Source organism: Siphateles boraxobius, unplaced genomic scaffold, assembly GCF_051911475.1.
Source record: "Siphateles boraxobius isolate OS27281-9 unplaced genomic scaffold, OSU_SipBor_1 12, whole genome shotgun sequence".
In the NCBI taxonomy this organism is placed as follows: domain Eukaryota; kingdom Metazoa; phylum Chordata; class Actinopteri; order Cypriniformes; family Leuciscidae; genus Siphateles; species Siphateles boraxobius.
In genome coordinates, this window is record NW_027508722.1 from 26166323 (window position 1) to 26183059 (window position 16737).

At 43.6% G+C, this 16737-nt stretch overlaps 1 protein-coding gene across 1 annotated transcript; it reads right to left on the reverse strand.

Moving 5' to 3' along the window:
* Positions 1-4706: 4706 nt before the first annotated feature.
* On the reverse strand, positions 4707-10756 carry LOC143723706 (glutathione S-transferase kappa 1-like). The gene is made up of 8 exons (XM_077216436.1): positions 10632-10756; positions 10460-10541; positions 10122-10252; positions 7465-7486; positions 6578-6650; positions 6482-6545; positions 6022-6135; positions 4707-4960 (listed from the first exon to the last, which is right to left on the reverse strand). Exons 1-8 carry the CDS (start codon positions 10701-10703, stop codon positions 4829-4831), a joined length of 690 nt encoding a protein of 229 aa, XP_077072551.1. The 5' UTR covers positions 10704-10756; the 3' UTR covers positions 4707-4828.
* Positions 10757-16737: the final 5981 nt, after the last annotated feature.

A 16737-nucleotide genomic window follows, 5' to 3' on the forward strand; every position in this document is an offset into this window, starting at 1 on the left:
TCTTAACAGCCGTTTTTGTTAATGCATGTAGAAATTCGGCTTATCCTTAAAGCGATCATGTGCAGCAACGCAAAGTTGAGTCTGCAAATTTGATCTAATATATAATGTTTTTTTAAATGTACAGATTTATGTAGCAAATGAGAATTTAAAAAAATTGTCTATATTATAATTGTAAATATCATCATAAAGTTTACTACTCTTTAGCAGATTCAAGAACCATGAGAGATATATTCACAAACTTAGAAATTGAAGGTAATAAATAAATAAGGCCTAATATTTTTTTTTTATTATAAAAATGAATTTTTGAAACCGCAAATTCTCCCTCGTAGCCTACTAACGGCTCTATCGGAATGAGTAGGCACAGCGATGATAACTTCAGAATGGCCTACACTTTGTACAAAACGAAAGAAAGGATGTTGCCATGACAAAATGGATGATTCACTCACTATTCACCTTATTCCTGAGTCCATAAGTATTCCTTATATTCCTATAAGTTAAAAATGAAAGAATCATTCATTAATGACCCATCACTAGATCATGTTAGGCAAATGTTCTACATTGTCCGCCCACGAAGAACTTGACCGGCCTTAAAACACTGTAGCTTTTTCGTGTGGTTAACATCATGTCGAGAAGATGCTGTGAAAGTATTTTATTTATTTATTTATTTTTATTTTCACTTCACATAATGTACCTCAAACTGAGTAGTGTATCACAGAGAAACATCCTGCTCAAGTCATCCTTGCGATGGAGGTACGGGTTGAAAAACTAGTTCTTCTTCTAATGTTTCAATCATCTGACTAAGACTAGTGGTAGAGAGAGAGACTAAATCATCGGACGAGTCGTTTGAGAATCAATGAAAAATGTTGTGATTTGCAATGTATATTATGAGCAGTGTTGGGGAAAGTTACTTTTAAAAGTAATGCATTACAATATTGCGTTACTCCCCAAAAAAGTAACTAAGTACGTTATTTGGTTACTTTTTATGGAACGTAATGCGTTACATTACTTTTGCGTTACTTTTTCTCACCTGCATGGGCTTGTTTGTTTGTTTTTTAATAACAGCTGAAACAATCTATTTGTGCCAATTGTTAAGGCCCTTTCACATCAAAAGTTAAATGAATAAGCCTAAGGCTGAAGGAAATGCATATTTACTACTGTACAGTAGAGGGCGCCGCTCAAACAAACCTTTCAGCTGCTGCTGTTCTTGATTAAATAACAATAGGATGCAGGAGAAGGAAGTTCAACACTCTTATTTCTAAACCTAATCTAAAGTCATTTTTGCTTATTAGTATGGTTGAATTAGATCATTGTAGGTCAGCATCAAAGACATTGGTTAATAAAGTGAGATTAAATACATAAAGTATATTTGTGTAATTTAACATAGTTAATTATAAAACTTTTGCACAAAATTCTGAGATTGCATTTGACTGTTTTTATTCATTTTGAGGAATACTGAATGTTTTTGTGCAAGTGAGATGAGTAAATGCATGTTCAATGCAAATGCACACAACACCTCACTATATGTCAGTCAATAAATGTGAAAAAGTAACTCAGATATTTTGTTGTAAATTGAAAAAGTAATGCGTTACTTTACTAGTTACTTGAAAAAGTAATCTGATTACGTAACTCAAGTTACTTGTAATAAGTTACCCCCAACACTGATTATGAGAAAATGAAATGTTTTTTGACCTTTGATACATTTAAGCCTGTTGTAGGAGATCTCCAAAACAAAATTAGGAACCTTTAAAATAGCATAATAGGGGCTGTGGGGCTTATTTTGTTTCAAAGACCCTGAACAACTTATTAGGATTCACGGTATCATAAACTCCAAGTACCAGCTGATTTTAAATCAACACCTGGCTGTCCCTGTCAGAAATCTTAAACTGTGCTGTGGTTGTATCTTCCAGCATGACATTCTGTTGTTTATCTCAAAATAAACCACATAATAGTTTACTGACCGACCACAGAATGAAGGTTTTGCCAAGCCCCTTGACCAAACCCCATAAAAAACCTGTGGGATGAGCTGAAGGAAAGAGTCCACAAGCATGGACCTCTGAATATGAAGGATCTGGAGAGATTCTGTATGGAGGAATAGTCTCAGATGTTCATCAACCAGAGCTTTTATCTTGGCAAAGGGAGGTTGCACAAAGTATTAAATGAAGGGGTGCCAATAATTGTGAAATACATATATTAAAAAAAATTCCTCCCACTATTTGACTTTTATTAAAGGTTAGATTTTTTGTGAATATTTTGTATGAAAGATTAAGATTCACAATCAAGTTTTGCTCATGTTTACTATGGGTGACGGTACAGTAAGTTAGTTGTGTAAATTAAACATTAGCCTAATTAATTTACACAACTACATTTTGCTTTATATTTTTAGACAAGCTACTCCAATTACATTATTAGGCTAGTCAAACAAATTGTTAAGATTGGGTAATCGGGTTTCCCTAGTCTACATATACTGATGCAATGAGCCATGAGCTCAAATCTGTTAGAGCCAAAGAAAAACTCAGTCTTTTCGGATTGCCAAAAAAGTCAAAAAGTAGAGCAGGGACTTGGTTCTATGCATCAGTTGTTGATTGGATGTTGAGATGTGTTTTGGCCTCAAGCAGACTAAATAATTGGAGTCCTGTATACATCATCAGAGAAGTCTGTTGTTTTCACTGGCAGGTCAAGTTATGACATTTTGATTAAACATTACAAAGTCACATTAAAAAAAATTATGCACTGATTAATTGTTCACAATAAGAACTCATATGCATAACATGCCGACTTTAAAGTATTGCTTACTTTGTGCATGTGGTCATGAGTGTCATCATTTAGGGCTTTGACTGGAATTAATTATGTGTTTGATTATTTTGTTACAAGAGTAACAGAGTTTGATAAATGGAATGAGTTTATTAAAGTGTCATGAAACACTAAACTACATTTTCTGATATGTTAACAGGAGGTGTTTGTGTTGCACATCACAATAAACAATGTTTGCATCCATTAATTTTAAGTAGAAGAAAACTGGTTGTGAGCTTTTTGCTTCCCCGCTTCGCATCCTGATCAATGATTCAGAAAATCCAGAGAAATCTCTGTACATTTAGGGCAAGGCAGGAAACCTGTTGAATGTGCATGACCTTTGAGCCCTCAGACGGCATTGCATTAGAAACCGTCATGCTCTATTAAATATAGCCACATGTTACGCAAGAAGAAATCTGTTCAATGCAGAGATAGCGCTGAGGTCTCTGGGCCCAAGCTAATCTCAGATGGTCTAAAAGACAGTGGAAATGTGTGCTGTGCTCAGATGAGCATATTTCAGCTTGTTTTTGGGAAAAAAAGACATTGAGTTCTCAGTCCCAAGGACGAAAGGGACCATCTAGACTTTCATTAGCAACAGGTGCAAAAGCAAACATTTGTCATGTTATGGGGGTGCATCAGTGCAAACGACATGGATGACTTGCGTGTGTGTAAAGGTACTACTGAGATGGAGAAGTATATTGGGATTGTATAGAGACATTAAATGACATCTGGGAAGCAAGACAATGCCAGGCTTCATTCTGCATGTGCTACATGCGAGTGGTTTCTCAGACATTCTACATCTACACCATGGATGTGCCTGACTGCCTGCAGTCCAAATCTCTCTCTTATTGAAAATATATGGCCCATCATGAAAAGGAGAATCAGACAACGACGACCATGGACTATTGAGCAACTGTCTTGTATAAGGTGAGATTGTGAAAAAAAATCCACTTGCAAAACTGCAACAATCAGTATCCTCACGTCCCAAAAGACAAAAAAAATCGAACTAAAAGGAAAGGTGATGTGACAGTGACTCTGTAACTTTTTTGGAGTGTGTTGCAGCCATTAAAATCTAAATTTGTAAGTGAAACCATTGGAAATCTTTTCTTTGCACTTTTGTCAATTTAATAGTTGAAAAAGAAATCACATTCTTGATTATTCATTTTACAAAATGCCACGACTTTTCTTGATTTGGGTTAGTAACTTACTTTACTATTTCTGTTTCTCTAGCTTATTTTTCCTTTTTTGCAGTGTGTGTGTTTGTGTGTGTGTGTTTGCTGTTGACATAAAAACAATGTGAATTTACACCACCAAATTTTTATTTAGAAGTTGTTAAATTATATAAGTATGGAGGAGTAGTGATTACATTGTGGCTGTGAGATTGGTAGGCTGAGGCCCCATTCACTTCTCCCCTGGGATAGAGGAGAGAGAGAGAGAAAACAAGAGAAAGAGAGAGCGAGAACAATGAACAGTCTATCACATAAGATTTGAATATCCTAAGGTTAGTTAGGAATTTGTTTAAAACATGACAGCACAATAAACATCCAAAAAATTGTATGGTAAATATAAAAATATAGTTTTTCTATGAATGCAGATTTTGGCAAATTCTTTGATTATCATTAATAGCATTAGCAACCGATTAGCATATTTAACTGGTTAAAATCCGACAAACACTTGTGTGTGATCAAACAAACTCAAAGGCCAATTATATGTCAACAAATCTAAAAAAAAAACTTCAAAAACACAGATGAATAATTCAAAATACTGTTCAACATTTGCAGTCAGTTTTCCCATGTCTAGGTCATTGTAGTGCTAAACAAAGCTGGAAAGTGACATGGGCATAAAATCACAGAATGAATAACATACATTGCTCATCTTGCAAGAGATAACAGCTTTTTAAATAATTGTATTGTTTGTTATTTTTTAATGACAGTATTTGGAGTAGCCTTTATAAAAATGAAAATTTAAATGTGTTATTAAAATGTGTATTTAAAAAATGGCATTAGTCAAACAAGTTGTTGGTTAATGGGTTAATCAGTTAACCATCCACATTATAGTTCTTATCCTTATAGTTACCGATGAAATAAGCCATGAGATCAAATCTGTCAGAACCAAAGAAGACCTCAGCCTTCCCATTCACATGACACACAATGAATGGAAGACCAAAGCACTGCAAAAATGGGGGAAAACTGTGTAAGGATGTTTTATCATATTTTTACCACAAAAAATATTTCGGTGTGAAAGACAAAGGGTGCAGAGATGCAAGTAAAAGCACTGACCTTAAACTCCAAGGGCCGGTTTCACAAAGATGGACTTTGACTATGGCTTAGATATAGTACGTAGTCAGACTTCAGATAGACATCTTAATCAGACCGTTGCACAAAGCACTTAAGACTCTGGCTATCTTAAGTAGGACTACACTGCAATGCATTCTGGGTAAAATTAGACACTTTTCAAAACAAAAAACATGGCGGATCGAGTAAGCGCATTCAACCGCTCGGTGCAGTTTACCCCAGCGGAAAATGTGTTTGTTGGAGGAGTATAAACAGTTACAAGGACATTTTACTTAGGAAATTTAGCGGAGAACGTAGTAACAAGAAGAAATTTTAATTTGAAAAAGATTGCTACGACAGTTAACAGCTGTGTCGAGCAGGGGGGACGTGAGAGAGCAGAGCCCGTTGTGCTCCTTTTATGCTTCCGCTCCTCCGTGAGAGATGCGAGCCCGTTGCGTCTCACAGGTGACGTTCATTATCACTCACGCCACCGGCCTCGCGCCGTTCTCTCACGTCCCTCGGCCTCGTACCTGCTCCACAACAGCGTTAATCCGACCGTTGAGCAGAGCGTTAAAGACGTACAGAAAATATACAAAAACATGATACAAGATGCCAAAAAAGAAATATTTAAGAGGATATATCCTAAAAACCCTTTCCCTTCTCATAGCTCTCTCCATAACGTCGTCAGCAATCCACAAATTATGAGCCATTTTCCCTTTTCTTTTGGCTGTTTGGTATGTAACTGTTTGTTACTGCTGGTTGCCAAGGTAACATAGAGTCTTAGTCCTAAGTTAGCCTGGGGGTAAGGTTTCTAATTTTATTGGTCGTCTAATTTTATTTGTTTTAATTAAGTCAGTCTTTATTTTTGTGAAACAGTCTAACTTGCATTAGACTAGTCTATGAGCAAATTTTAGACTTGTCTAACACTATAGACCGGTCTGAAATAGCTTTGTGAAACTGGCCCCAGTGCTTCCTTTGTGACACTCTTCAGCTTGTCTTTGATTGGTTGAGATTTGGCGAGGGTTAGAATTTCCTCCGCCTCATTGGTTGAGAGACCTGCCTTTAATCCCACCTGTGCAAAACAGAAAGACATTGGAGAACACTAAATTGACATTAATTTGCTTTATTGTCTTCGTGAGATAGAAATGACGTCTCCATCGTAGTGCTAACATATATTGTGAAATTTCCTCGCATGTATAATTGTATAGAGCAGTGGTTCTCAAACCTTTCCTGGAGTACCACCAGATTTTGTATGTCTCCCTCATCTATCACACCTGATTCAACTCACAAGCTCATTAGTAGAGACTGCACGACCTGAAATGGGTGTGTCAGATATAGGGAGACATACAAAATGTGCGGGGCTCTTGGTACTCCAGGACAGGTTTGAGAACCTTAATCTTGGGTAGGCTATATGATACCTCAATAAATGAGGCAGGCTGGGTAACATCCTGATGAGTGCACCACATTCTTTTCCACAGCTCTGATGAGTGCACCACATTCTTTTCCACAGCTCTCTAGACACCCTCTCCAACAGCACATCTCCCTTTTTTTCCTGCTCTGCTACAGCTGTCCAAGAGAAACAAACATCTGAAACAAAGAGTCTAAAATGTCAAGAGAAAAAAGGACAAAAAAGAGAGATGTGATTCACTTAGAAGCACAAGAATATCCTGTTTTATAGTGTAAAAACATTCTAATTGGGTTAGTTCACCAAAAAAATTACCCCATGATTTACTCACCCTCAAGCCATTCTAGGTGTATGTCATTCTTCTTTCAGACGAATACAATCTGAGTTATATTTATAAATGTCCTGGCTCTTGCAAGCTTTATAATGCCAGTGAATGATAGCCTAGATATCTAGACGCACCCTAGCGGCAGCAAAAATTATTTAGCAGCAAAGTGTGGTCTAGCAACTAAAGGTTCCCCCGCGTGATTTCATAGGTGATTTGAATTCCCTGCTACTTGAAAACAAAGAAGATGCTGCTGGCGAACAGCGGTCTTTCGAATCGGCTTTGGCCGCGACTCGGGTTGATTTGGAGTTAAGAGAACGTCACTTAAGTCATTCTTAAGACACTGGACTTAATGACTACAGACCTGTCGCTCTCACGTCTGTGGTCATGAAGTCGTTTGAAAGACTGGTGCTGGCCCACCTGAAGGACATCACTGGACCCCTGCTGGATCCCTTTCAGTTTGCTTACAGAGCAAACAGGTCTGTGGATGATGCAGTCAACATTGGACTGCATTATATCCTGCAACATCTCGACAGACCAGGGACTTATGCAAGGATCCTCTTTGTGGACTTCAGTTCGGCCTTCAATACCATCATGCCTGGTCTTCTCACAGCCAAACTGACCCAGCTCTCCATACCATCCTCGATCTGTCAGTGGATCACCAGCTTCCTGACGGACCGGCAGCAGCGAGTGAGACTGGGGAAACACACATCCAAGACACTCACAATCAGCACTGGTGCTCCCCAAGGGTGCGTTCTCTCCCCACTGCTCTTCTCCCTGTACACTAATGACTGCACTTCTAAAGACCCCACTGTCAAGCTCCTGAAATTTGCAGACGACACCACTGTCATCGGTCTCATCCGAAACGGTGACGAGTCTGCTTACAGACTGGAGGTTGAACAGCTGGCTGCCTGGTGCAGTTATAACAACCTTGAGCTGAACACGCTCAAAACAGTGGAGATGATCGTGGACTTCAGGAGGAACAGCTCAGCACTCCTCCCACTCACCATCATGAACAGCACTGTGGAAGCAGTGGAGTCATTCAGGTTCCTGGGCACTATCATCTCTCAGGACCTGAAGTGGGACAATCACATTGACTCCACTGTGAAAAAGGCCCAGCAGAGACTGTACTTCCTTCGCCAGCTGAGGAAGTTCAACCTGCCACAGGATCTGCTGATTCAGTTCTACTCAGCCGTCATTGAGTCTGTCTTGTGCGCTTCCATCACTGTCTGGTTTGGTTCAGCTACCAAATCAGACATCAGGAGACTACAACGGACAGTCCCGACTGCGGAGAGGATCATTGGTGCCCCCCTGCCAAACCTCCAGGACCTGTACTCTTCCAGAGTGAGGAAGAGAGCAGGTAAAATCATCACAGACTCCACTCACCCTGGACACCACCTGTTTGAACTGTTACCGTCAAGACGGAGACTCAGATCACTGGCCACAAGAACATCTCGGCACAGGAACAGTTTCTTCCCACAGGCCATTTCCCTCCTGAACAGTTAACACTCCTCCCAAGGCATATGCCTGTAAGTGCAATACTCCCACTGTTTAGTGCAATATCCCACAACTCAGGTGATACTTATATGTAGATTTATTTATTTATAATATTCAAAACACTGTAAATAGGTTCATAATCTGTAAATCTGAAAATGTCTATTCTGACTAAACCCAACTGTGATAGTTTTATTCTCATATATTTATATTTTTATTTTTTATTCTTATAATTTGTAGTATTATGTTTCATGTTGTATTTGTATATGTCCACTGGAAGCCTCAGTACCAAAACAAATTCCTTGTGTGTGCAAGCACACTTGGCAATAAAGCTCTTTCTGATTCTGATTCTGATTCTGATTAAATAAGGAAGATTTGTTCGGACTTCGGAGTTTTGACGACCGGATACGGCAAAATTTTAATATAGGCCTTTTAATATATAGCGCTCTCCTATTGCATGCAGAGGGAATTTGAAAGACTTTGAAAATTTTGAAAGACAACCGTTTATCCCGCCCCTCGGGATTGAGGAATGCCAACTATGCGGATTGTGAGTTCCCAGACCTAACATCTTGATGTAGGTCTGGCTTGCCAGGCTAAGTGAATGATTGTTTCTGTTTTGAAGTCCATTTAAGTGCATCCATCCATGATAAAAGTCCTCCACACAGCTCATGGGGGTTAATAAAGACCTTCTGAAGCGAAGCAATGCGTTCATGTAAGAAAAAAATCCATATTTAAAGCTTTATCGACTAAAATAACTAGCTTCCGGCAGACAACCGTACGCATACTGCGCAAGTCGACTTGCGCCACAAGAATAACTTATGACGCATATATGACGTATGATGTAGGAGTATCGTAAGTTTAGACGCCTCTCACGGTTCAGGGCAACAAACTCCAGCTCCTCCGATATTTCTCTTTAAAAATTGTCGTTTTAGACTTTTAATTCGTGACTGATTTAGTTAGTCCAAGTTATCCAAGTTAGTCATTACGTCATACGTCAGGTCAAGGGTCACTTCTCCAAGGTAAATCGATGCGTACGGCACAAATGCATTGCTTCAGAAGCCTTTTTTTAACCCCCGGAGCTGTGTGGAGTAAGTTTATGATGGATGCACTTTTTTTGGGATTCAAAATTTGTCCTTTAATTCACTGCCATTATAAAGCTTGGAAGAGCCAGGCCATTTAATATATCTCCGATTGTTTTCGTCTGAAAGAAGGATGGTTTGTGGGTGTGTAAATCAGGGACTAATTTTAATTTTTGGGGGAACGTTCCTGTGGAGGCTATCCTATAAGCCTCGTCGGTATGGACAGCATGCTGTTCTCAACGTGTAGCAGAAAGATCCTAAGTCCAGGCATTAGCTCTCTTTGGGTGAGGTTCCTATTTATTATAAAGGTATTTTACATAAAATGATACTTCACCCAGTGCTAATTAATAAAGTGCTGCTGTGCTGTCGGTGGAGTGGGTGCTCACGGCTACGGTAAAAATGTTCCCCGCCATCCACACCTTTCCCTAACTGATTGCCAAACCTGTAAATATAACTTACCTAACTCCCAAAGACGTGCCACACCCAGTGCAATACTCCCCTAAGTGGCTAAAATAAGTAATAGATAAATTAACCTATCTGAAAGGTGAATATAAATGGCTCCTACAGTACCCTTTAAGTTTAAATTCGCACAAAATATAGCATTAGCACTACTTGCACTAAAAATATTTTCCAGTAAAACAATAAAAAAAAATCCCTGGAAACAGCACAAAATTATTTTTTTTTTATGAGAGAAAGAAAACAAGTATGGCTTGCATGGCGCATTATAAATCTGGTCATGAGTGCCATCGTAGATAAACAGTGGATTGAATACCTTTCCCATAAAGGTTTGGAGGTTTAAATATAGGGACCCCAAAGTACTCAGACAGCAGCTTCAGATCTGAGGCCATGTACTGCATCTTATTAGGGATAAATCCAGGGGGCTGGTTACCTAGAAAAATAACAGAGTTATCAATCTATAAATAAAATACAAAGTGCACATATAGTTGACAAATATATGTTACAAGTTCTACTAAAGCGGTTAGATTATTGCTCCCAGTAGATTCACATTTATTATTATAATTTTTTAATAAAGTGATTAATTATAAAAGAGATACATTTACAGTCTGGAATATTTATTATGTAATTTCCTCATTACCTGAGCCGTGTATGACTCCTCCTAAATATGCTGGTTTCAATTTGATGTCGATGTTCCAAACATTTCTATAGCGAAACAGCACCTTAACACACAATCAACCCATCAAAACATCTTGAGCAGATTAGATTTCAATTAACTATTTTAATAAACGCATAATAAGAACATTACGCACCTCAAATGCCAGCCAGGAGTAAGGAGAGGCAACATCATAGTACAACTTGACAACTTTTCCAGAATTGAACATCTGTAATAAATAAGCCCCTTATAACAATCACAAACATTAATAGGTTAGCATGTGGATTTTTTTTATTTTCTATTTATTTAAATTTAATTTTCCCTGCAATGTAGGTGTTACGAACTGCTCTGAGACAAGGTTGAGGATCCAAATGCAATTTATTAGAGTAATCCAGAATCGTAATCAAACACAGACAAAGGGTAAAGCACAGGAAGGCAGTTCAAACAAACAAACAGGCAGGGGTCAGAGGCAAAAAGGAATCCACGAAACCATGAAAACAATGAAACCAGGGAGAATGCTCAGAAATGCAGCGCAACAACATACAAAACTTTGCAGTGAGTGAATGAGAAAACCAGGCTTATATGGGGTGAGCTAAACAAGATAATGAGACACAGGTGAATGTGATAATGGATGAAGAGTCCGGGCAGTTGTAGTTTGTGAGGGAATGACAATAGTCTGATGTGGAGTGCCCTCTGGTGGCTCTTAAGGGCACTCCAGCTGGTGACTGTTACATAGCACCCCCCCTCAAAGGAGCGGCTTCCAGATGCTACAATTCTCCAGGAGGGAGTTGGAGTGGAGGCAGACCCGGGATGGAGGGCCAAGCCCGTGGAGCGGAAGAGGGCCTGGAGACTGAGGCTGAGCAGGCTGAGTGGGGGACCAGGGTGAATCCGATGCTTCAGGGGGCCAGGGTGGATCCGACGCTTCAGGGGGCCAGGGCGGATCCAACGCTTCAGGGGGCCAGGGCGGATCAGACGCTTCAGGGGGCCAGGGCGGATCAGACGCTTCAGGGGGCCAGGGCGGATCCGACGCTTCGGTTTTATAATAATATATATATTATCCAAGTTTTATAATGGGAGTTATAGAGCCTAAGAAACATATCCATATTTATAACTTTATAACTATAATCACTGGTATTCTGGTGTCAGAGGTCGGTCTTCCACTACTACTCGACTCGTGTACTGCCGTTACCGGAAGCCAGTGATCATAGTTTATAAAGATATAAATACGGATATTTTTCCTAAAAAATATGCATCGTTCCGCTTCAGAAGGCCTTTATTAACCTAGAGCCGTATGAATTACTTTTATGATGGATGAATGCGCTTTTTGGAGCTTCAAAAACAATTTTTGCAATTTTGCAATTTTCCACTTTTTGCAAAAAAAAGAGAAAAAGTTCAGGCCTTTTATTTAGGGCCCGAGCACCGATGGTGTGAGGACCCTATTGGAATTGCTCTGTTTATTATTCTTGATTCTTTTCTCTTAGGACAATGACTTCTCTGCAGGCCATTTACAGTTCTCTTACGAGAGGTTCTCTCGTATTGCGTAAGTTGCTTACGCTACGGGTAAAGTCAATTTTTCTCAAGATATTGAAGCCAAAAATTATCCTTAATTTTGCATTTATTGTCAACGCAGTGCAGCAGCCAGCAGACCTAGAGCAGGCTATCTTGCGTGCTCATTGGCTGCCCTGCGGTAACTGCTGCAGCCTACCACTGCGCCCTCTACGTGTCACAGCTCGCCAGAATGGGGGTGGCTTAGCGTATAAAAGTTTACCACCTTCAGCCTTCCGTGCCTGCTACGCCATCCGGCGTTGAGTATCCTTTTGTGCTTTTGCCTTCTGTGAGTGTTCGCCGTCGCGACACTCACTCTCTCTTTGAAAGAGCACAAGCATTTTTATAAAAATGCCTCGCCTTTCCTGCGGCTCCTGCAGAGCCCCGCTCAGTGCCGGAGACCGCCTTGTGATTTGCGCTCTCTACCTGGGCCCAGACCACGCAGCCCTCGCCCTGGATTCGGGCGGCTGCGAGCATTGTGAAGCGCTTCCGCTGTCGACCATGCGGGCTCGACTCGAAGCCTTCACCTCGGACGCTGTCACTCCGCCCTCTGGACCGTGCAAGAAGAAGCGCCGTTCGGAGAGGATACCGGAGCCTTTGCATCCCGCCAGCCTCACTCTCTCCTACTCCGCCCCTCCCGGACGCGCAACTGCCGGCGCCTCAGGGAACGACGCTGAAGGAATGGACCCAGTTGACAGCTGCTCCATCCTGGCATCGGACAGCGAGGAGTGGTCGAGTTCTCATCACTCTGACTACTCCTCGATCCAGGAATCCAGCGGGACTCGGGCTGGCGTGGACGCTGAGCTCATGTGCCTCCTGTCGAAGGCTGTCAACCAACTCGGCCTGGATTGGTCACCGCCTAAGGGGCCCGCGCCCAATAGGCTTGTCCTCTGTGAGATGGCGCTCAAAGTCTGCCCTCCCGTCTAGAGCCTGCAGGACCACCTCAGCCCTTGTCAGCCGTGCGTTCTCTGCCGCTGGACAAGCTGCTTTCGCCCTGCACTCGAAGGCTGTGCTGCAGATCCTTCAAGCTGATCTCCTCCGCGAATGGGACGAGAAAAGCAAGGACCCAGCCGCCATCACGGATTTGAGGAGCGTGACGGATCTCTCCCTTTCATGCTATGAAATCAGCGGCTCGGGCGATTGGTAGATGCATGGCCTGGCTCACCGTCACAAAGAGGCACCTCTGGTTGACGCCTGCTGATATGAGGGAGTCCGAGCGCTCTGCGCTTCTCGACGCGCCGCTCTCCCCTACTGGTCTCTTCGGCCCAGCGGTGAACCGGGATCGTCGCCCACTTCTCCGAAGTGCAGAAGACCTTGCAGGCCATGAACCTTTTCCTGCCTCGACGCTCTAGCTCCTCTGCAAGCTGCCCACGCGAACCGCCTGCACAAAATGCTAGTCAGCGCCAGACTCCGCAACGACGACCCCCGGGGCCCCTGGCCCAGGATTGCGCTGAAGCCCGTAGCAGGCAAAGTCCTCCTAGCAGCAATAGAGAGGAAAAGACGGCTGGGTCTCGCCGCGTCCGGACCACCGTCAAAATATCTCGTCCTGTCAGTCCCCTCAGAGAAGGCTACTGCAGACGTACATTTAGCTGCCAACGAGTCGGCAACACAGCCCGCTCGCCTGCACACAACCGCTGTTTTTATGGTGACCCAGAGAAATCTCAGAAAGAGTATAAATTCTGGTTAACTCCGCTCTGTTACACGGCAACAGCGGCCAAGTTATGAATGTAAATCACGTGCCCGCTCACGAGCGCTCACGCTTACTGACAAACTCTTCACCCCAGGCTCCGCTCGCACAAAATATCGTCACAAAATGTTCCCCATTCCCAGTAATCGGGTCATCTCAAGTGATACAGACAGCCACCGCTGTCAGCGAGCCGCCGTTCCTGACATCCGAGGGCGCGCGCGCCTCGCACACACCTCCGGTTCAGTTTCCCGAGCCCACGAAATGCAGCGATCGGAACCCGGAGACCATTCTGCCCCTAGCTATACATGTAGAAGCATGGAAGGCTATTCCAGGAGTGTCAGAATGGGTGCTGAGCACAATAAGACAGGGCTATTCGCTTCAGTTCGCTCGCCATCCCCCTCGCTTTCGAGCACAGACCGAGACGAAAGTTAAAGCGGATGTAGCGCATCTACTCCGCGCAGAAATAGCCAAACTGCTGTACAAAGGGGCCATAGAACCAGTACCTCCTTCTCTGAGCGAGTCAGGCTTTTACAGCCGTTATTTTCTCATACCCAAGAAGGACGGAGCTCTAAGACCTATCTCAGATCTGAGATATTTGAACAAAGATAGTCAGAGATAGAACTGTTATCTCACAGAACAGTGCTTCTCAGTCATCTGGAAAGCCTGGGCTTCACGGTCAACTGGACCAAGAGTTCACTACTGCCCAGTCAGTCAGTTTCCTTTCTAGGAATAGAACTGGACTCTGTGGCTATGACGGCCCACCTATCGACACAGCGTGCGCGCCGTGTTCGACACCTGGCCGCGTCTTTCCAGGAGGGCAGCATCGCTTCTCTGAAAACATTCCAGAGGATGCTGGGCTGTTAGGCATCAGCTGCGGCTGTGCTTCAGCTGGGCCTGCTGCGCATGTGCTCGCTACAACGCTGGCTGAACGCCCAAGTGCCTCACCAGGCTTGGGTTTCAGGCTGCAGACGGATCAGAGTGACACAGAGCTGCGTTTTGGCTCTGCAGCCCTGGTTAGCGGCCGACTGGTACCAGAGAGGAGTTACAGTGGGGGCTGTCTCACACCGAAAGGTCATCTCGACGGACGCCTCCAACTTTGGATGGGGCGTCGTCTTCGAGGGCAGACCGGTCTTTGGCCTGTGGTCAGACCAAGAGACACGTTTCCACAAACTGTCTGGAAATGATAGCGGTCGAGAACGCGCTCAAGCGCTTCCTCCAGTTCATACAGGACCACCATGTGCTAGTCCGCTCGGACAACATGTCTGTGGTGTCCTACATAAACCATCAGGGCGGTGTCAGATCCAGAAGCCTCTGCCATCTGACAGAACGCCTTCTTGTATGGTCTCAGTACCTCCTGCGCTCTCTGAGAGCTGCGCATGAGCCAGGCCACTTGAACGACGGTCCAGACAAACTATCCAGGAACTTCGTTCCCCCAGGGGAATGGTCCCTGCACCCCCAGACAGTCCAGTTACTGTGGCACCTTTTCAGCAAAGCGAAAGTTGACCTGTTTGCGTCAAAAGACAACGCTCATTGCCCGAGGTTCTTTTCAAAGAATGACGATGCGCTGGCCTAAATCTGGCCCAGCCTCCCACTTTATGCTTTCCCTCCGGTCTCTCTGTTACCACAGGTAATCAAGAGGATCAGGGAAACGCGCCACTCGGTGCTCCTTACAGCCCCGCGCTGGGAGAATCAACTCTGGTTCCCGGAGCTGATGCGGCTGTCTCACACAGCCCCTTGGCCGATTCCGTTGAGGAGAGATCTCCTCTCTCAAGCCCGCGGCTCAATCTGGCATCCCCATCCAGAGCGCTGGTCTCTGCACGTATGGTTAATCAACGGATACCCGTTGTCCTGCCAGAAGGAGTGAGAAACACGATTACGCAATCCAGAGCTCCCTCTACTAGGCGGCTTTACGCGTCTAAATAGTCGTGATCTCCAAATGGTGTGCTGATAGAGATCTAATCCCACGAACGTATGGGGTTCCGTGGTTGCTTGGCTTCCTTCAAGAGCTGTTGGATAAGGACAGGTCCCCATCAATGCTTAAAGTATATGTGGCGGCCGTTGTAGCGTTCACTGAGTCGACGCGCGCTCAGTCAGTAAGAAACGAGCTTGTCATCCACTTCCTTAGAGGAGCCAGAAGGATGAATCCCCCGCGCCCCCTGTCGGTTCCCATATGGGATCTTTCATTGGTCCTAGAGGCCCTGAAAGCTTTCCCCTTTGAACCAATAGACTCCGTGGACCTAATGTACCTCTCGCTCAAAACCGTTTTTCTGACAGCTCTGTCGTCAGTCAAACGTGTGGGGGATTTCCACACGCTATCAGTTAGCGCTCCGTGTCTTGAGTTCAGGCCAAATTACTCTAAAGTCATCCTCAAGCCAAGACATGGTTATGTCCCTAAAGTGTTGGGCACCCCTTTCAGAGCGCAGGTCACTTCTCTTTCGGCTCTGCCAGCATCCGATAGTGAGGGTGATGTTAATCTCCTCTGCCCCGTCCGGGCGCTGAGGGCTTACATTACGCGCTCCGCCTCTTTCAGGCGTTCGGAACAGCTCTTTGTCTCGTTTGGTGGGCGCACCAAGGGTCTCGTCGCCTCGAAAACAGAGCCTGTCCAGATTAATAGTGGAAGCTATCGCATCTGCTTATAGGTCTAAAGATCTGCAATGCCCCTTGGGCATCAGGGCGCATTCCACCAGAGGCGTGGCCTCGTCATGGGCTTGGTCCAGCGGAATTTCCATTCAAGACATTTGTGAGGCGGCAGGCTGGGCCTCTCCGTCCACATTTGTTAGGTTTTATAACCTGGAAGTTCCCGCCTTGCAGGCTAGACTTCTGTCAGTCTGAGCGGTGTGTATGTCCTGCCCAGATTTAACATGCGCAGATGTAGGATTACAAATTTTATTTAAATGTTTAATTGAGCTTCCAATACAATAGTATAGAAACTGAGAACGTTTATTAGTGTGAATTTTGTATCTAAGGTAAATGATGTCACAAACCTGCCTGTTCCTGTCTGTCCAGCTCTCTATTGTAAGCAGAGCACTGA